The sequence below is a fragment of the Carassius gibelio genome, chromosome A2 (assembly GCF_023724105.1).
Source record: "Carassius gibelio isolate Cgi1373 ecotype wild population from Czech Republic chromosome A2, carGib1.2-hapl.c, whole genome shotgun sequence".
NCBI lineage: Eukaryota > Metazoa > Chordata > Actinopteri > Cypriniformes > Cyprinidae > Carassius > Carassius gibelio.
Window position 1 is genome coordinate 25,535,081 of NC_068372.1, and position 21,395 is coordinate 25,556,475.

The window sequence follows — 21,395 nt, forward strand, 5'->3', positions numbered from 1 at the left end:
CAGTTTGACGCCGGATTTGCGTATCGTTTATTTCTTAAGGATGATGCAATCCCAACGAAAAAGGGTCACAATTGTGTGTTGGAACCGCAGGCGGTGAGTAAAACTGCTTCAAATATCTCTGTGTTGTTAACTTAACTATTGGCGCGTAAGCACATCAAGTAAACCTTGTACACCTTTAAAGAAAAAAAAAGACGACATAAAGTGGAACTTAGTCATTTTCCAAAACCGCTAAGCAAATATATACAGTTTCAATACATACCACATAGAGACGCTGTTGTAGTCGTTGCTGCTGCTGCTCTCGTTCAGTTTCAGCCTCGGGATCTGATTCTGGATCATAAATAAATGGCTGAATCTGACTGTTAGCCATGGTTTGTTTTGGATTTTGTTTTTTTTTTCTTCACGGTAATTTCACAGCTTCCAAACGCTCTCAACGCAAAAGCCTACTCGCGCTCGTGATTCTTTAGCTCCGCCCACACGTCACGCCTCCAGACGCTCGTGTTTTTCCGAAAAAAATGGGCACAGACTATTTTTCTTTTATAAATATAATAAAACCAAAGACTTTTTGGAGATATGAAGGATGCAGTACTACTCTATAGGTACTCAAGATTAACAGGAGATTGAGTGAAAATGAGCATTTCACCCCCCCTTTAACAAGAAAAGCATAATTAAATACTAGTCACTATTGAAATAAGTACTAGTGTCTAATGATTAAGTACTAGTATCTAATGACTAAATTAGTACTAGTAACTTTACAAAAGACACTAGTACCTAAAAATAAATGCTAGTACCTAAAGAATAAACACTAATAAACACTAGTAACTAAAGAATAAACACTAGCAGCTAAAGAATTTACACTAGTACCTAAAGAATAAACACCACAGTCTATGATAAACACTAGTAGCTAAAGAATAAGCACTTGTACCTAATGAATTAGTACTAGTACTTAATGGAAAAGATGAGTACTAGTAGGCTACCATGAAAAAAAGATACTAGTACGGCTTATAGATTAAGGTCCAATCCCAATTCTATTTTATACCCCTTCCCCTAACCCTACCCCTCTGCCTACCCCTTCCCCTTGTCCCTATTAGAAAATATTCCCCTAAGGATTGGGACACCACTACTATGCCGTCACATTTCATCATTTGTCGTCTAGCTCTTACAATACACACATATACTGGTGTGTTGGTGTTCATTAGAGCCTTTAATTATTGTTCTGTATTAATGAGTTGCTTACTGACACACACACATATCGGAAATTGCGCAGCTCACACATCCAGGAGAAAATAAACTTGTCAACGATGCCCCACGACTTTTATTAAATACAGTTTAAATACTGAATCGATACATTATATTTTTCAGCAGCGAGAGGATAAAATCTGTGTTTTTAAGTAAACTCACTGTAAAAAGATAAACGCACTGACGCGAATACACACAACTAACATTTCTCTCTCTCTCTCTCTCTCTCTCTCTCTCTCTTTCTCTCTCGAATAGGCAATATTTGAGAAAATGGTTTAGCGAATTCTAATTATTGGGGGGACTAGCCCTCATCAATGTCTACGGCAGTTATCGCCCTGAACAGACATATGCTGTGGCACTATCATGCAGTCTGTAATGATATGACGTTAGCAAATATTAGCGATTTTTTGCAAACATTTCTTTGAGTAACATGACCGTTAATATGAACTCACAATTGAATGTAACATAAAACAAATGATTACTTTTCGTTAAAATCTTTATTTATACCAAAAAAGCTTACATTTATTTGTCTTTTTGTTCGCTGTAGCAGCCATGTTGCCAAGATAATTAATTCCCCTTCGTTTGAAGTGTGGTCCCGAAAAATCTTCATTTGAAGGGCTATCTGGCCCTTACCCTTACCCCTACCCCTCCAACCAAAAGATAATCGAGACACCCCTACCCCTTCACGTGAACGCGCGAAACAGAGGGGTAGGGAAAAGGGGAAGGGCCAAGGGGTAGAATTGGGATTGGGCCTAAATGTTTCAACGGCTTTCCATAGTAGGTTTCCTTTCAGTTTTATTTTTATAGGCGTGTCGGATCCATAGACTTTTATAAAAACAGGGTCAGATCTTTCTCGAGTCAACTAGGCTTTTGCATGTTTTTAGAGGACGATAAAAGAAACTTTCTTTGGAATTCTTACTGTACTGTAGTATGAACTCCGGAACACTATTCAAATAGTTCCACTTAAACCTCGAGATAAAGTCGATCAATCAAGATGGCGGAGCCTGAAAGTGAGTGAACTAGCCTATAATACGGCCTAATTATTTATCATAATAGTATTTAATAGCCTATGTTTTCCTATAAGGGTAACCTATACATCCCGGATTCCGATCAAAATTTGGAATATTGTTGTTTCTGTTCATAAATTTCCCTCATTTGACAAAAGTAGGCCACTTCCTATTAACTCATGGGGACAGGGATCTACAAAATTATTTATAGGGCAAGATTGAAAAAATATTCTATATCCACGACACATATAAATGTTTCATGATCTATCGATCTATCTATCTATCTATCCTGACCTTCAAACCATTTTACATTTTAAGTTAAGATTTTATCAAGCCAACAAAAATCTTGTCTTATAAATGTTTCAATCTAGTAAATGAACATTACATTGTTACCTAACTCTGCTGTTAATTTCCATTTTCAGGATCTTCTTAATATTGATTTAATTTTTTTGAAACGTCAGTGTTCCTGATGAAAGTGGAAGTCAATGTCAGTCAGAGAATCTTTACATCACAATAAAATAGATACTCGACAAAGCTCAAAATAAATGAGGAGAAATATTGTGGAAAATAATACAGCAATCCTGGACATCCTATTCAGAAGTGCGCCTGCTTAAGAGCAGTAAAGTAACAAATGCCTACATTTTTTATTTAAACTGGGATGATTCTGAGATAGTAACCGCTTTGTGCACAGACCTCCGGAGGTTCAGGGGAGAAACCTCGAGCCCATCTTCATCTCATCACGGTCTTAGTTATTTTTCATTGGATAAGAATGGCAATTATTAATCTTTCCCAGTTAGACAGGGGGACTTGCAATCAAAATAATTAAATTGAAGTTTGAGTGGTACTGTATTAATGGTTCTTGTTTAACCATCAAAAGTTAAGTATAGCCTACAGTGGCCTTTAAATAGAGACTCATAATACAGATTATGAAATCTCTACCTGAATCGTAAGCACTGGACAGTAAATGTTCCAACTAAATCAACATAATATCAAATTGTATGTGTAATTATTCCAACTGTTATGAGCTCTAACCAGTTCTTTTCATGCAGAGCCAGACACAAAGATAAAGATGAAATCATTTTTTGTAAGTGATCTTGGAAAATTTTCTACAATGTGTGTCTGTTATAATGATACTTCAAAGCTCTTTATTTTTTATTGTTGCATGACTCTGTTTACTTCATGTTCATGAACTGCTTAACACTCATCATTCTCTCTTTATTAAGATGCGCAGATTCAGAAAGAAACCTGATGTAAAGTATTCTCAAAGTAGGCTCATATTCTTTCTGTAAAATATGAGATCTCTATTTTGAACTGATGAACAGTACAGTTTGTTGCTGTGTTTGTGTCTACATGAAGAAATGCAGTGTCATTAAATGACTATAGATTATGAGGTCTCTACCAGAATAATAATAATAAAGGGTAAATTAAGTGTTGGGCACTAAACGGTTTCTACTAAATCAACATCAGATCAAATTGCATACGTGTGTCCTAAATCCAGCTGACATGAGCTCTAACCAGTTCTTTTCAATTAGGGTCAAGCTCAGTGGGGTATCTTTCTTCAATTTCAGCTGAAGTAAGTGACAAGTAATTTTCTATAGTGTGTGTTTGTTATAATAAGCCCATGGTGCTCTAAGAAGGACATGAAAGCTCTTTATTTTCACCTAATGTTGTGTGTGTCTGTTTACTTCATGTCCATAAACTGCTCAAACACAATTTTTTCTCTCTTTATTGAGAGAGAAGTTTTGGATCCGTCTATGAGGTTTAAAATACGCAAAGGTAAGCTAATATTTTGATCTTTTAATGTGAGAGCACTACGCTGACTGCTGATGAACGTTGTCATTAGCTGCTGTGTTTGTGTCTGCATGAAGCAACTCAGTGTTTTGGCAAATATTTATTTGCTTTTCATTATTTCTTTTTAATTTTGCTTTCAGTATTATTATTATTATTATATTTCTTCAGTTTTATATTAAATGGCTTGGTTTTTAGCCACAGAGCTTAATAGCAAATTTTCTGGCTGTTTGAAAGTTTGAAACTTGTGAGTCTAATGATTTGTGTCTTCCTCTTTATTAGGAGTGGAATCATCTTCAGAACAATCTGTCGTCATGTTCAGAATAAGAAGATCATTCCTTTCTTTATTTAAGTCCTCAGATTATGGAGAAGTGTTCACACCTGAGTGTGTTCAGCGAGATGATGAGGACAAACACAAGACTATATACAGGTATGGAACACTTATGTTTTTTTGTAAATAGCTAAGAATTGACTCTACCATAATATGTTTGCAGATATTTAAGAAGCATGCTAAGTTCACAAACTTGTTTATCTGAAAAACAATGCTACAGTCAGTTATTCTCCTTTGAAAATGCCGTGCGGGATGTCGGTCTTTGTTTTGGTTTGTGAAACCCCCCCACTGCCATTTTACCCAATTGTATTTCGGCACCTCGGGTTGCCAGTTTGGTGGAAAACTCCCCAGTTTTTCATTTCATTTCATTAATTCATTGTCACGTGCACACATTCCTGTTGGTGTCATCAATCTTTCAACCTGTGAGAGTGTCAAGTGAGGAGGAGGGTGCTGGGTGAAAAAAATCCAATATTTTGAATGTGGGTTGCAATACCTAGTTCAATCATACATACAGCACCTTTAAAAGTTCTAATCAATTAAAAGTGTACTAAAGGAAAAGATACTACAATTGTTTTAGTATCTTTTCCTTTAGTACTCTGAACCTTTTGCTTGGGAAAAATTATGTTGTTATTTGGATTTGTTTGCAATAATTTTTCCAAAACCTTGATTCAAACATCCCAAATCTTTTTTTTTGTTTGTTTTTGCATTATCTCCAGTGTTATCACATAATAAAATATGCAGGCCATTTTGTTTAATAAAATGAAAATATTCTGTCTTCCAGGTTTGTGTGTTCACATGCTGGTCAGTTTCTTATAAATGTTTCAATCTAGTAAATGAAGATTACATCGTTACCTAACTCTGCTGTTTATTTCCATTTTCAGGATCTTCTTAATATTTATTTAATTTTTTAGAAACGTCAGTGTTCCTGATGAAAGTGGACGTCAATGTCAGTCAGAGAATCTTTACATCACAATAAAATAGATACTCGACAAAGCTCAAAATAAATGAGGAGAAATATTGTGGAAAATAATACAGCAATCCTGGACATCCTATTCAGAAGTGCGCCTGCTTAAGAGCAGTAAAGTAACAAATGCCTACATTTTTTATTTAAACTGGGATGATTCTGAGATAGTAACCGCTTTGTGCACAGACCTCCGGAGGTTCAGGGGAGAAACCTCGAGCCCATCTTCATCTCATCACGGTCTTAGTTATTTTTCATTGGATAAGAATGGCAATTATTAATCTTTCCCAGTTAGACAGGGGGACTTGCAATCAAAATAATTAAATTGAAGTTTGAGTGGTACTGTATTAATGGTTCTTGTTTAACCATCAAAAGTTAAGTATAGCCTACAGTGGCCTTTAAATAGAGACTCATAATACAGATTATGAAATCTCTACCTGAATCGTAAGCACTGGACAGTAAATGTTCCAACTAAATAAACATAATGTCAAATTGTATGTGTAATTATTCCAACTGGTTTGAGCTCTAACCAGTTCTTTTCATGCAGAGCCAGACACACAGATTAAATCTGAGTCATCTCCTGTAAGTGATCTTGGAAAATTTTCTACAATGTGTGTTTGTTACAATGATACTTCAAAGCTCTTTATTGAATTGCTGCATGACTCTGTTTACTTGTTCATGAACTGCTTAACACCCATCATTCTCTCTTTATTAAGAGGCGCAGATTCGGAATGAATCCTGATGAAATGCGTCTCCAAAGTAGGCTTATATTCTTTCTGTAAAATATGAGATCTCTATTTTGAGCTGATGAACAGTACAGTTTGTTGCTGTGTTTGTGTCTACATGAAGAAGTGAGTGAGTGACGTGAGATACGACCAAGTATGGTGACCCATACTCAGAATTCGTGCTCTGCTTTTAACCCATCCAAAGTGCACACACACACTGTGAACACACACACACACTGTGAACACACACCCAGAGCAGTGGGCAGCCATTCATGCTGCGGTGCCCGGGGAGCAGTTGGGGGTTCGATGCCTTGCTCAAGGGAACCTCAGTCGTGGTATTGAAGGTGGGAAGAGCACTGTACATGCACTCCCCCCACCTACAATTCCTGCCGGCCCGAGACTCGAACTCACAACCCTTTGATTGCGAGTCCGACTCTCTAACCATTAGGCCACGACTCACTCACTCACTCACTCACTTAAGGAACTCACTGTTTTGCAAATATTTATTTGCTTTTCATTGTTTCTTTTTAATTTTGCTTTCAGTATTATTATTATTATTATTATATTTCTTCAGTTTTATATTAAATGGCTTGGTTTTTTAGCCACAGAGCTTAATAGCAAATTTTCTGTCTGTTTGAAAGTTTAAAACTTGTGAGTCTAATGATTTGTGTCTTCCTCTTTATTAGGAGCGGAATCATCTTCAGGACAATCAGTGAGTTTCAGCTTTCATGTGTTCCTTCTGTCATCATGTTCAGAATAAGAAGATCATTCCTTTCTTTATTTAAGTCCTCAGATTATGGAGAAGTGTTCACACCTGAGTGTGTTCAGCGAGATGATCAGGAAAAACACAAGACTATATACAGGTATGTTTTTTGTAAAAAGCTAAGGTTTGACTCTACCGTAATATGTTTGCAGATATTTAAGAAACAGGGCGGGATGTCGGTCTTTGTTTTGGTTTGTGAAACCTGCCCACTGCCATTTTACCCAATTGTATTTCGGTACCTCGGGTTGCCAGTTTGGCGGAAAACCCCCCAGCTTATTTCATTTCATTAATTAATTGTCACGTGCGCACATTCCTGTTGGTGTCGTCAATCTTTCAACCTGTGAGAGTGTCAAGTGAGGAGGAGGATGCTGGGTGAAAAAAATCCAATATTTTGAATGAGGACTGCAATACCTAGTTCAACCACTTGGTGTCAATCCTACATACAGCACCTTTAAAAGTTCTAATCAATTAGTATCTGTAGCGGCGCAAAATGAACAATCCAAAGACCGCTAAGGAACTGAGTGGAGGAATAACTTTCGTGACGCGTTTCCTTAAAAGCTTAAACGTTGTTTTATTTGTACAGGCTTGTAACGGTCAACAAAATATGTGCTCCAGCACTCACCCCCATTCTTCCCTTCCTCCCGCACACCTCACAGGTGTTTTTAATCCCACTTAATGAATGACACTCCCATAAACATTAGGTCACATGATTTTACCATTACATGGCTCCTACATACCAGCCCCTAATTATTATAAATTAATAATTATATTAAATACCAGTAGGAGACATTTATAAATACAAGATCTCAAAATACAAAAGAATGTTGAACTTTTTTTCTTTAAATCAATCATAAATGTTTACACATTTACAATACATCAATTCTTCAGTACTGAATGAGAAATAAAGTCCATAAAAAGAGTGTCAGCACGGAGTGAGAAATATGTGGCATGTCAATGTAATACGTGTAATAAATCCGTCTCTGTGTTAAAAGTAATTCCATTTCAGGAAAATATCAAATATCCACCTCTTGCAGAAGGCAGATTTTTGTCACTGGTCTGATCAAACGGTTTGTCTTGGTCTGAAGTCTCACTTGACGAACAAAACCTTGATTATCTGGAAATGTTTGAATCACTTTCCCCGTTATGTGGTGCTGAGTCATCAACCAAAAGCACAATATCACCTGGAAAGAAGTTGCGAGATGGAGATGACCATTTTTGCCGCTCTTGCAATTGAGGCAAGTACTCCTTTATCCATCGTTTCCAGAACAGATCTGATATATATTGCACCTGTTTCCATCGACGACGAGCATATATATCATCCTTTTGAAAGATCCCTGGAGGTAATGATGGAGTAGTCTTTAACAGCAGCAGATGATTAGGTGTCAGAAGATTCCTTAGTAATGGGACGTCCATTAATAATAGCCTCAGCTTCACATAGAACTGTATGAAGGGCTTCTTCGTTCAGAGTTTGTGTTCTTAAGGTGGTATTAAGTACTTTCCTTACAGACCTAATCATTCTTTCCCATATACCTCCGTGATGGGAACCAGTTGGAGGATTAAAAATCCACTTTATTCCCTTCTGCAGAAGCATATTGTTGATCCGAGATTGGTTCCAGCCTTCAATTGCTTGTCTTAACTCGCATTCCACTCCCACAAAATTTGTACCATTGTCAGATTGCATTTCCAAGACTTGTCCACGTCTGGAGATAAATCTTCGCAGTGCATTAAAAGGAATCAGTATCCAATGATTGTACCACTTCAATATGAATAGCACGAATGGCTAAGCATGTGAAGATGACTCCGTATCTCTTCACAATACTTCTCCTGCTCTTTATTTCAAAGGGTCCAAAACAGTCGACTCCAATGAACGTAAATGGAGGTTTATCTGGAGAAATTCTATTCACCGGTAGGCTCGCCATCTGTTGATACACTGGAACTGCTTGCAAACGCTTGCAGATTATGCACTTGGACAATATCTTCCTTATGACTATACTGGCACCAGGTATCCAGTACCTCTGATGCATCCTTGATAGCATATAGTTTCGACCACCATGACCCACCTCTTGATGAATGTGTCTAAGAATAATATCTGAGATGTGAAAATCCTTAGCAAGTATAACGGGATGTTTTGTCTCTTCAGGCATAACTGCCCTACTCAAACGTCCGCCATCTCTTAAAACATCATCTTCAAGGATAGGATTAAGCTTATAAATGTGACTGTTCTTTTTCACATTTTCTCCCTTTTGCAAGCTTGAAAGTTCATCAGAGTATTTTCTCCTTTGGCAGTAACCAATTACTGCTAATTCAGCTTTACTTAGCTCTGCCACAGAAAGCTCACTTCTGTCACATTGTGCTTTAAATTTTTCCATTTCCTCTTTTAAGTGTTGTCTTTGGTGGTTTTTATCCATGCAAGACTGCATTAAGTACGTACTTAGTGATTTCCTCTTTTGACTTAGATTGAAGAGCAATTGCCTAAATCTAAGGATCCAGGCCACCGACCTCTTCAAGTGAATCCAAGAGGAGAAATACTGGATGAAGAATGTTGTAACGTCTGTATTCTCTATTTGTACAGAATTGACTGTAACACTTGCCTTTATCTCTGGATCATCTGGTGAACATTCCCCCAGGTCAATAGGATTAACCGGCCACTCCTGTTCAGGCAAAAGAAAAAAACTTAGGTCCAAGCACCCAATTCTTGTTCTTCAGGAATGCTTCCACTTTCAAACCTCTAGAAGCTATATCTGCTGGATTCATTGCAGTATTCACATACCGCCATTGTGATGATCGAGACACCTTAAGGATTTCCGAAACTCGGTTGGCAACAAAGGTTCGGTACCTAGAGACTTCATTTTTGATGTATTTAAGTACAGAAGTACTGTCGGTCCAGAAGACAGATTCTTGAAGGTCCATGCACAGTTCTAATCTCCACAATGAATCCATTCGACTTGCCAGTGTCGCAACGGTGAGTTCCATTCGAGGTATAGATACTAGCTTCAAAGGAGCTACTCTAGCTTTCCCCATAACAAAGGCAACATGTGCTTGTGAGTCAACATTATGCAAAAGCAGATAAGAAACTACTCCATAACCATCTTCACTTGCATCAGAAAAGTGGTGTAATTGTGCTGTTCTTACCTCTCCGAAATCCATTGGTTTGAAGCATCTATCAATGTTGAAGCTTTCCAATTCACGCAATCCATCCAACCACTTGATCCATGCCTAAGCATTTGAAGCTGGAATAATTTAGTCCCAGCCTAATTTCTTCCTGCACAAATCTTGCAAGATCTTTTTTGCATATAAAATTACAGGAGACAGGATTCCTAAAGGATCATAGACAGAGCTCATGGTAGCCAGGATCCCTCTTTTGAATTACAACAGCTTCTTAGAAACAGACTATAATCCTGTAAAGCTCTGACATCTTCACTTTTGATACTTGCCCATGAAAGAATGAACTTGTCCATATAAGTAGATGCAATTATATACTGGTCACTAAAATGCTCTTGTAGCAAACCCTTGGCTCTTAAATACCCACGGTCGGCAGGCATATGCTGGCAACTTTTTATAATCTCCTTTGGATGACCCCTGGTATATTGTTCAAGAAAATATAAGCGATCGCTAGAGCTTTCGGTTTTACGCTCCACACAACTTTCAAAGGATTTCATAAAGGCATGATATTGCAGAGGGTTTCCATCAAACACTTGAATTTCCCTTTTTGGCAAAGATGACAAACACGGTTGCTGAATCAGTAAAGATGTTATTTCATTTTGCTTATTGAAAATATGGAGAACTTAATCCTTATTTCCTGGACCAGAATTCACATAACCACCTGGATTGGTTTTACTTAATTTTGAGATGTTCATATTCTGGGAATAAATTATGTTAGAAACGTTCCCCTTTGGCTTGGCACCTTCACTGCCATCACCCATAGATGAAACAATTTGTTGCGTCTCAGCTCTAGGAGTAAACGAATGTGCATCAGCACTGAGTGGCTGTGTTGCCTGTTGTCCTTTATCAAAATATGGATTCATTACATCAGAACGATGAGTCACATCACTTTTAACACGATGCACACTAGAACCTTTAAGCACTTTCACTTTTGCCATAGTTGCAGCAATCTCCATTCGCAATTCAAAATCCTCTTTCTGTTTCCTTAAGGTATGTTCCTTTTCTTCAATTGCGTGTTTTTCCTTCATTAAATTTTGATGTACCAGAAAAGCTGCAATGTCAGCCTCTGCCTTAATGCGGGTCGAAGAAGTTGTTGATGTGGTTGAACTTCTTGTGGCAGCACTACGTTGACTTGATCCTTTACTTCCTATATTAGAGATACTGTCACTTGGGTTTATATCATCTTGATTCTGCATGGAAATTTGAGGCATATTCTCGGTTTCTGGATCATTCGAAGGGCATTCAACTGTTTTCAACTGTTGATCCTGGTTATCCTCATGGCCTTTCTTAATTCCATGTATCCATTCATTGGTCTCTTTTATAAATTAATCACTGTATTTATAGATGCTTGAAAACCACTTTTGCTCATCAATAGGCAATAATAGGATCACTGAATCATGAAGATTAACTGTCTCTTTAAAAGTTTGCTCCAAAGATTCAAGTTCAGACTGTACAGCGGAGACGTTCTCATTTTTCAGCGTGAGTTCTTTGATGGCTGCTATATAACTTTTAATCACATTTACGTTTCTTTTTCGTTCTTTCTGAAGTTGCTCAAGTTTATAAGTCAAAGCATTTGCTGTGAGCTGAACTTTTCTTCTTCTTTTGTCCGGTTCAAGTTCAACATCTGCACCGGTTTCAATCTCACTCATGATTGAAGCACGCACACAGCGCGTCTAAATACGACACGCAAGCGAACAATTCAAATACCACATATCATTGGATATGCAGCACAACTTCGATAGACTCACAAAAGCCCAACAGTCTAAACAACGATTCACCAAACACACTCCAACAGTTCGGTTAAATACAGCATAAGACAATTCCGAAGACAAGTGAACACAATCCAAAACAACGCATATCAATGGATTTTTCAACCCCAATAGAGTCGCAAAAGCCCAGCAGTCTAAACAACGATTCATCAAGCACACTCCAACAGCGCTGCAACAATCGTAAACACACTGCAAACTGCCACACAGTTTCAAATCATCCGCAAAGACAAACAAATACGTGAGAACCCAATGTCCTACCAGTTCAACATCGGCAAACCAAACATATCCGAAGCTGTCAATCCTGCTGCCTTGAACGTCCAATTGTGAGATGATTATTAGCAACGAACGTATCCAAAGACATCAGTCTCGTTGCTTTGGAAGTCCAATGTGCAATGATCCTTCTTGTTAAAACAAGCTTGTAAATCCCCTTCAGTCGGTGCTGCGCAGCCTGCACTTCCTTTCCATCCAGTCTAAGCGTGAGGGCTTGGCTCCTGAATCCAAAGTAAACGCTTTCACGTTCTCAAACAACATATAAGGAACTCCCGCACACTATCTTAACTTGCAAAATACAATTTTAATCACACCAACGTTTCGGTCACACGACCTTCATCAGGAGTATACAAATGTTCAAATTCATCTCTTTTAAGATAAACACATGACCAATTAACAGAGCTACATCTGCACAGAATTAAGCTCATTGGGAGTACATAATAAGCACCACATCATAAACAGTTACACATTATTATAGTTCCAACAATCAAGATCCCCCTATAGGTTAACAAAATCATCCAAAAGACACATAATCAACACATCGTCATCAAACAGCATCAAATTGTAATTCTAAACAGTTATAACAATCAGTCAGGCTCCATAGTCACTCAAACTCATCGTGAATACATAGTAAAAACAAAACCTCATTCAAAACAATTGCATGACTATAACATTACATTAAATAATGCTTCATCGTTCATACCCATAGGTGATAAAGTTTGAAGGGTGTAAATCCAAAACAGTTCGCATCTCTGTAGAAGTAATTCAATGTCTCCACCTCTAGGTGGCAAAGTTACTTTCTCAATCCCACAAAAGCGTAAAGAGGTTACATTGTGATTGTAAAGTTAAAAAATGTGCCGCAACTGGATAATTTAGATCTTTTCTTCTGATCGAACTCTTATGTTCACTAATTCTTTGTTTCAATTGACGCGACGTTTTTCCCACATAGCCTATACCACAAGGACAACGGATCAAATACACAACATGAGTGGAAACACAAGTAATCTAGCCTGACTTCGTCATACTCATATTCTAGGCAGAATGTGAGTCTGATACTGCTCCATTGCACTTGAATTATGGGGCGTGTCTTAACCGAACCAGTAAAAAAAACCCTCTGCACTCAATTGGATAGACCTACAACCAATCAGAGCAACGCAGTAAGAGACGTATGTTGAGCGACGCATAGTTGTCAACCGAAGGTGTTTCTCAATGTCAAGGAAGGATCCTCGGAAGCCAGTATTTCGAGGATGCTGCGTCATTGACATCCGTCGAAGGACTGTTCCAATGTCGAGGATCCTCGGAATTTCAACCAAGGACTGAGTCCTTCGTTCGAAGAATATCCCATACACAGGAAAGGATGCATATGTGTATCCTTCGCGCTCTTCACGCTCTCAAATCACCCACAATCCTATGCGCGCAGCTTTGCTATCTAACGTTAGTTCAAAAATTAAAAAATGTCGAACGTTAACGGTTTTTATTTACGTTACCAAACATTTGTTATAACTGTAGTAAATATAAGTAAAGTTTGACGTTTAAATGCCAGTACAAATTACTACCGTATTGATATTGTATTGATATTGTAAATTATACAAATACAAATGGTTAACTGAACCGGACCTGTCATTTAACAATTGGTTGCATCAACGGCATTTCTTTTATAAATAACTAGTTAAGTTGTCCAAAGTAATTTAATGATACCATTCACAGCGTTATTCAAACGGACCTTTTCACTGACGTAATGACGCAATTACGTGCACTTGCTAGCCTGTTCCATTTACGTGTTCTCCGTATGCTAAAGAGGAGTCTCACCTAGCCTCTGAAGGAAGTGACTTGGAAGGATCAGTCCTACCAAGGAAGTATCCTTGACATTGAGAAACGCCTCGAGTTCAACTGCACGCACGCACGCTGGAACTGGAAGAAGTAGGAAAGTAATGAGTGTAAACGATCTTTGCCGCTGTTGTAAAAGGAATTTAAGAATTTGCGGAGTACTTACAAGCATGAATAACATTTTTGAGAGAAACACAAAAGGTGCATGTATATACGAATAAGATCGCTGTCTAGGATTAGATCTCAACAATAATGAAAATAAATATTATCGCATTTGTCGGCCCTGTCTCAACTTTATTACACGGTTGCAACGCGACTTGACTAACTTTAAAAAATGGAAAGACGACGAAAGAGCGCTCAAGTGCTCTTTGATGACGTGGGTGGTTACGTAACCGCAGATAGCCTGTCCGTCATCGATTAAAGCCCGCCCTGGCAATTTGATTGGCTCGGCCTTCTGGGAGCCGAGCATAATTACACCTCAATGGATCGAGTCCAGACCGAACTTCCCGTCCAAAAAATGTTGTGGGCGGGGTTCGGGCTGGCACCCAGGCTACAAGTAATCACAGATTTGATGCTATATTTTTTGCCAGTTCTAGGATTACAAAAAAATTATGTTTTAAAAGTATTGATACACTGAGCAAAATTCCCACAACGATTATTGCCCTTTTGTATAGGACTAAGTAAACTCTGAGATGCACGAGGGCTAACGCTCTGAAAACGAGCATGTACCAAGCTGTCTTTTAAATTCCTAGCGCGTTTGTGTAAAATCAAAGGAGGATGTCTAAAAATATCGCTAAGCTCCGAATCAGAAGACAACAAATGCCAGTCTTTTTTTAAAATAGATTTTATCATGTAATACTTAGGTGCATATGTTGTAATAAAAGCAAAAGAATACTTTCTTGTTTTTCTTGTCTTCTTTTTTAGCAATTCAGACCGCGTCTTTTTAAAAGCTGTATTAAAGCCTTCATCAACCCAATCTAAAGGGTAACCTCTGTTCAAAAATTTATTTTTCATGATTTTCGATTTCTCAATAAAGTCGGAATCAGAATAACAAATCCTCCTCAGTCTGTAGAACTGACTCTTAGGTAGTCCTTTTTTTAAAAAGTCGGATGAAAATTGGTAGCGAGTAAAAGTGTGTTACGATCGGTCTCTTTTGTAAACAAAGTTGTAGTCAAACTGCCTTCGTTCTTCTGTATCCACATAACAAGGAAGTGTACTATAGACGGATTAATTTCAGAAGTAAAATCCAAGTCGTCAACCAAGCTATTCAAATATGTCACAAATTCTCGAGCCTCATCGTGATCACCCAAAAAGACACAGAAAATATCGTCAATGTATCCATTTGATGATCTTTGAATAGAAAGGATTATTTTCTGTATTCAATACATAACTCTCTTAAAAAAAAAAAACATAAATAGATTGGCATAGTTAGGGGCAAAATTCGAGCCCATTGCTGTCTCACTTATCTGAAGAAAAAAATCCTTATCAAAACTAAAATAATTATATTTCAAAAGGTACGAAGCCATCTCGATGATAAAGTCTGATGGTGGACTAGAGTCCTCGCGTAACGAAAGATAATGTCTAAGGGCAATAAGTCCTTTTTCATGTGAAATGTTAGTATATAGACTTGTTTTGTCCAAAGTTAATAATAAAGAAATATCCGGTAAATCATATAACTCGGAAATCTTGTTGATAAAGTTGTTTATGTAAGTAGGTAACGAATAAACAAAAGGTTTTATAAAAAAAATCAACATACTGAGATAAAGGAGATAAGAGGGAATTAGTCTGTGCCACAATCGGACGACCTGGAGGGTCGATAAGTCTCTTATGAATTTTAGGAAGAGTATAAAAAACAGGTCTAATCGGGTGTTGACTATACAAAGATTTTAACTCCGATTGAGATATCCAGCCTTCTGTTTTAGCATTTGTTAAAAATGACAATATCTCAGATTGATAAGTGTTGGTAGGATCACTGGGAAGTTTTTTATAAAACTTAATAATCTGTAATTGTGAAAGAATTTCGTGTTAGTATTTTTTCGTATCTTGGATTACAATAGCCCCTCCTTTATCAGCAGGTTTTATAATGATGGGTCACTTATTAATTCGGTCAAAGCTTTTTTCTCATTTAATGAAAGATTATGAGAAATTGTATTACTAGAAGAACAAGCTTCCATCACCTCTTGTTTAACCAAACGACAAAAAGTATGAATAGTGTGGTTAGACACATTAGGGCAAAAATTACTTTTAGGTTTAAAAGGTGTCGTAAATAAACCCGATTCTGATTTGGAGAAAAAATACTGAGTTTCATCTGTCTAAAACATTTAAACAGATCCACTTTTAGACCAAAACAATTAACACCACTAGTAGGCACAAAAGATAGTCCTTTGGATAAAACCACAATTTGATCATCAGAAAGTTCCCAGAAGGTTCTCAAACAAACAATTTTGTTCACTAACTTGTAGCGGCGCAAAATGAACAATCCAAAGACCGGTAAGGAGCTGAGTGGAGGAATAACTTTCGTGACGCGTTTCCTTAAAAGCTTAAACGTTGTTTTATTTGTACAGCTTTGTACAGGCTTGTAATGGTCAACAAAATATGTGCTCCAGCACTCACCCCCATTCTTCCCTTCCTTCCGCACACCCCACAGGTGTTTTTAACCCCACTTAATGAATGACATTCCCTTAAACATTAGGTCACATGATTTTACCATTACATTGCTCCTACAGTATCTATTAGTATTAGTATCTAAACTAATACTTTAGTATGTTTTCCTTAAGTACTCTGAACCTTTTGCTTGGGAAAAATTATGTTGTTATTTGGATTTGTTTGCATAAATTTTTCCAAAACCTTGATTCAAACATCCCAAATCTTTTTTTTTTTTTTTTATCTCCAGTGTTATCACATAATAAAATATGCAGGCCAATTTGTTTAATAAAATGAAAATATTCTGTCTTCCAGGTTTGTGTGTTCACATGCTGGTCAGTTTCAGTGCAGTCTGACCAGCCTTGTGTTTGTGATGGAGGATGAAGGAGAGGTGCTGTATAACACAGTCTCATGGGATTCTGGTCTGGGTCAGGTGCAGCCTGCAGGGCCCTTGTACAACATTGAATGTTCTGCAGGTTCAGTCTCACATCTACACTTTCAGCACTGTGTGATATTCTCTGGTATGTTTATTTCTGCACCCTAAATGTTAATGTGTTTCACAGTGATTGACTTGACCAGTTGTATAGAATTTATGGAACAGTGACTGATAATTTACTTATCAAATTACTTAAGTGTGAATAATATTTATGTAAATAATTAGCAAGAAGTGTAATGACAGATCTTAATGTTTACATACCTGGCTCATTTCCTCCGAGTGGTTCAGTTTAGTACAGTACAGTATGTAAATATTTTGGGTTTCATTGTTAGAAGTTGGTACCAAAATAGCGACAGCACCAACCTTTCCTTTGCACAGTACTCAAATACCTAAAGGGTGGAGTTAGACTCACTGCAGAAAGCTGATTATTTGACAGAGAATCATCACATGCACATGCTACAAGGAAAAAAAAGACATGCCATGCCAGATCAGTGTGTACCATCCTACCACCACTCGGAGGAAACAAGCCATGAGAGCACTTAATGTCAAAATGTTTGTCACTGTATATTTAGAAAACAATACCTTTATTTTACCCAAGAACAAAATTCTTAAATGTTTTTTGCAGAAGAAAACAAGGACTGTTTGGCTGTAGCACATGTCACTGGTGGTAATGTAGAAATAATACAGCCACTCAGAGTGACAGAAACTCATGTGATCATTGACATCAGAGATCTCAGCATTTTTGGGCTCATCTGGATTAAAAAAAAATTTGGCTTCCCCATTAAAGGCCAGGTTTTGCTCTTTCTTCGACCTGTAACTGTTAAACAGAAAATACTTAATGTCCACTTGCTTCCAGGGAATGTTCCAGTATCAGAGGTACTACTATCTGAACGCATTGATCCTTTTTTCCCCGCCATGTGCTTTCAAATGTAAAAGAGTATTAAACAATAGTATAAAATAAAAACCTTTATGTTTCAAAGCTTGAACACATTGAGCATATTTGTATATATACATTATTAATGCTTTTGTATATTATCCCCCCTCCCTTTCCCCCACAAGGTCCAGCGCTGGCACCTGGATAAAAAATACATTGAGACAAGTTCAAAATGTCAGCTGTTTCCTAAAAAACAATACAGTCTGTGTTGTCAGCCAGAGGATTGTGAAGTGCAACCAGTGGTAACGATATTTACTGAATAACATTGAATCGCTCTGTAAGTCCAGTTTTCATTAGACATTTGGGTAATTGATGTATAACAGTTTAACAACTTCTTAAGGCCTTCAAATGTAACTCTTTCAGTCAGAATCCAGAGTCAGAACTAAGCACTTTATAATGTTGTCTTTAACATTGGTGTATTTTTTTTTTTTTTTTTTTTTTTTTTATAGAGTGAGATGTTTGAGCTTGATCCTTTTGGCCCAAACTATCATCCCACGTTTGAAGTGTTTTTGGATGTCAACATTGAGGAGATCCGATTGGGTGTTTTGGAAACTCGAGATGGGAAGGAAGTGTGGAAAACACGGCGAATTCTTCTTACAGGTACTCATGAAATTCTGTTGTAGGAGTAAAATATTTAAAGGGGTCATGTGGTGCTTTTTAAAAGATCATTATTTTGTGTAGTTGATGTAACAGAATATGTTGACATGCTTTGATGTAAAAAAAAAAAAAACACATTATTTTTCAAATACTGTACATCATTGTAGGTCCTCTATGTCCCATCTCTCTCAAATGCATCGTTTTCTACAAAGTCCCTCCTTTTGACAAGCACAGTCTGCTCTGATTGGCCAACTGACCCAGTGCATTGCGATTGGCCAAACACAGCAGGCACTCATCTGAAATGTAACGCCCCTTTCCATAATCGCAGCTTCATCTTTCAAAATAAATGTAAAGACAGTTAATACTGTCCTTAGTTTTATCATCAGTTCAAGCGAGAAAGAGGAACAGAGTGGAGTGACAGACACAGTGATGAAGCTGTGTTTGCAATACACAAGGTGACTCCACTGTGTGACTAGGTCTCTCTTTCTCACACATCAGAAACCTTTCACACATCAAACACACACACACGTGTGACGCGGAAAACTTCACGTTTGAACATTCAATAGTAAATACTTAAACTATTAACAAAACATACAGTAGCTGATTCAGAAGCACCAGATTGTCATAGCAAATATTTCCACATAGTGACGTAGACCTGTGGGGATGTGTTTGAATGAGCCGTTTTAGGAGGGCATGGCGGAGTCCTAACTTTGATTAAAAAATATATCTCTTGGGATTTGAGACTTTAGTCTTTGCAACTTTACAGATCTCTCATCATATGGCCCCTTTAAGAAAGGTTGGGAGAGATTTCAGTTTATCTATAAACACTCCTCTGTGAGAAATCATTTCTAGCTATTTCCTTGTTAGTTAGTTTGGGGGAGGCTAACTGTGCTAACTGTGCTAAAGCTACTTAGGAGAGCAATGCCGAATCTCTTAAAATATGTAATGCAGATTATATGTGTATTTGGTGATCAGCAGGATTTATCAAATTATCAAATTATTTATTAAATAAAACTAGAATAAAATCATCTATATTGAAAAACCGTTGGTGACATTTTTTTAAAAGGTTTATTTGCATGGACAGTCCATGCTTTGTTACGGTGGCCGAGACAGCTCAACACGCTGCAACTTAAGAAAACACATGCAAATTGAAAAAACATCAGCAAGTGAAGAAAACATCTTCATCAGTTTGACAACACAAGTGTTGCAAATCATCACAACACATGCATATAACGAAACGCTCTGCAAATCATCACAACACATGCATATAACTAACCGAGCTGCAAATCATCACAACACATGCATATAACTAACCGAGCTGCAAATCATCACAACACATGCATATAACGAAACGAGCTGCAAATCATCACAACACATGCATATAACGAAACGAGCTGCAAATCATCACAACACATGCATATAACTAAATGAGCTGCAAATCCTCACAACACATGCATATAGCGAAACGCGCTGCAAATACTTCACAACACATATAAATGAAGAAACGCTGCAAATCCTCACAGCACATACACATTAAGAAACAATTAATGAAGCATTGCAAATTTATTTTCATTAACCTTGAAATTATATTTAGTTGAGAATATTAAAGTTAGCCATCTTAAGTAACGTTTTACATTTAATCATGTAATTATTCAGCTTATTTAGACTAATAATATCCAAAAGATAAAGGAATCATGGTGTTTAAAAAACACCATGAAAAAAAAAAAAAACTCACCTTTCAGTTCACCAACAACTCCACTGACCAGTAGCCACGGCACGATAAACAAATCCAAGTCAGGTCCGACACTTTTTGAGGTCTCCTTGAAACATTTCCATTGTGGTCAGTGCTATTTGCAGCGTGTTTGTTAAATGCATGTGTTGTCAGGATTTTCAGCGTATTTCGTTAATGCATGTGTTGTGATTGATTTGCAGCGCGTTTCGTTATATGCATGTGTTGTGATGATTTGCAGAGCGTTTCGTTATATGCATATGATGTGATTATTTGCAACACTTGTGTTGTCAAAATTAGAAGATTTTTTCTTCATTTGCTGATGTTTTTTCAATTTGCATTTGTTTTCTTAAGTTGCAACATGTTGAGCTGTCTCGGCCACCCTACTTTGTTCATATTTGTGGTGTGTGGAAGGAATAAGATCTCAAAAGATTTTCATGACTTCAAAATGTTTGGCAGATTTCTCAGTGTTCTCAATGCATTTATTTATTTATTTTTCATTATTAGTTGCACCAAGTAAAGGTGTAGAACCTCCTGTGCAAAGAAGGATCCCAGGTCTGACTTTAATGCTGAACTTTTGAATTATCCTTGTAATTATGTCTTAAACATACTGTACACTCTTCTGAAGACTAACTTAAAACATCTTTTGTTTCAATCAGAAACTGAATTTGTGAAAACAAACAGAGATAAACTCATTCAGAGAGTTTCATCAGTGATGGCAATTGCTGACAGTTTGATGAGCCAAGACATGATTAATAGTGAAATGTACAGTAAAGTTCGTGCTGCAGACACACGAGAAGAGAAAATGAGACACTTGTTGGATGCTCTTGACTCTGGAGGAGCTGCTGTAAAAGCAGAGTTCTGCAGACTGCTAAAGGAGAAGGAGCATCATCTTGTAAATGAACTGGGGCCTCATTTATAAAAACAGGTTTAGAGATTTCACATCTGGAAGAGAGGCATACACACTTAGTTTGTTTTTTTTTTTTTTTTTTTTTTTTTGCATGTTACTTTCTCTGAATCACACATGCACAAGTGATCGTAAAATGAAATCTGTCACAATTCTGAAATCTGTCACAAATCTGAAATCTGTCACAATTCTGAAATATTCTTTCATTTGTCATGCATTGATTGTGTCAATGTACTTTTTCAAAAGAATTTGTGGTATGTACTGTATGATGTTGTTACTGTATGATCATGAGTCAGTATGAAATATGTTT

At 37.2% G+C, this 21,395-nt stretch overlaps 1 protein-coding gene across 5 annotated transcripts; it reads left to right on the plus strand.

Moving 5' to 3' along the window:
- The first annotated feature begins 2,031 nt into the window (after window positions 1-2,031).
- LOC127934932 (uncharacterized) lies at window positions 2,032-21,359 on the plus strand. 5 transcript variants are annotated; one of them, XM_052532532.1, is made up of 13 exons: window positions 3,467-3,509; window positions 3,776-3,816; window positions 4,385-4,461; window positions 5,871-5,905; window positions 6,040-6,082; window positions 6,735-6,760; window positions 6,835-6,911; window positions 16,798-17,003; window positions 17,544-17,794; window positions 17,978-18,094; window positions 18,302-18,452; window positions 20,686-20,733; window positions 20,838-21,359. In XM_052532532.1, the coding sequence occupies exons 3-13, from the start codon at window positions 4,395-4,397 to the stop codon at window positions 21,098-21,100; spliced, it is 1,284 nt and encodes a 427-aa protein (XP_052388492.1). In that variant the 5' UTR covers window positions 3,467-3,509; window positions 3,776-3,816; window positions 4,385-4,394; the 3' UTR covers window positions 21,101-21,359. The 5 variants fall into 5 exon arrangements, with proteins under 5 accessions (XP_052388497.1, XP_052388473.1, XP_052388492.1 ...); XM_052532522.1 differs by lacking the exons at window positions 3,467-3,509; window positions 3,776-3,816 and adding an exon at window positions 3,826-4,019 and having other exon boundaries at window positions 4,314-4,461; XM_052532537.1 differs by lacking the exons at window positions 3,467-3,509; window positions 3,776-3,816; window positions 4,385-4,461 and adding an exon at window positions 2,032-2,246.
- The last annotated feature ends 36 nt before the right edge of the window (window positions 21,360-21,395 follow it).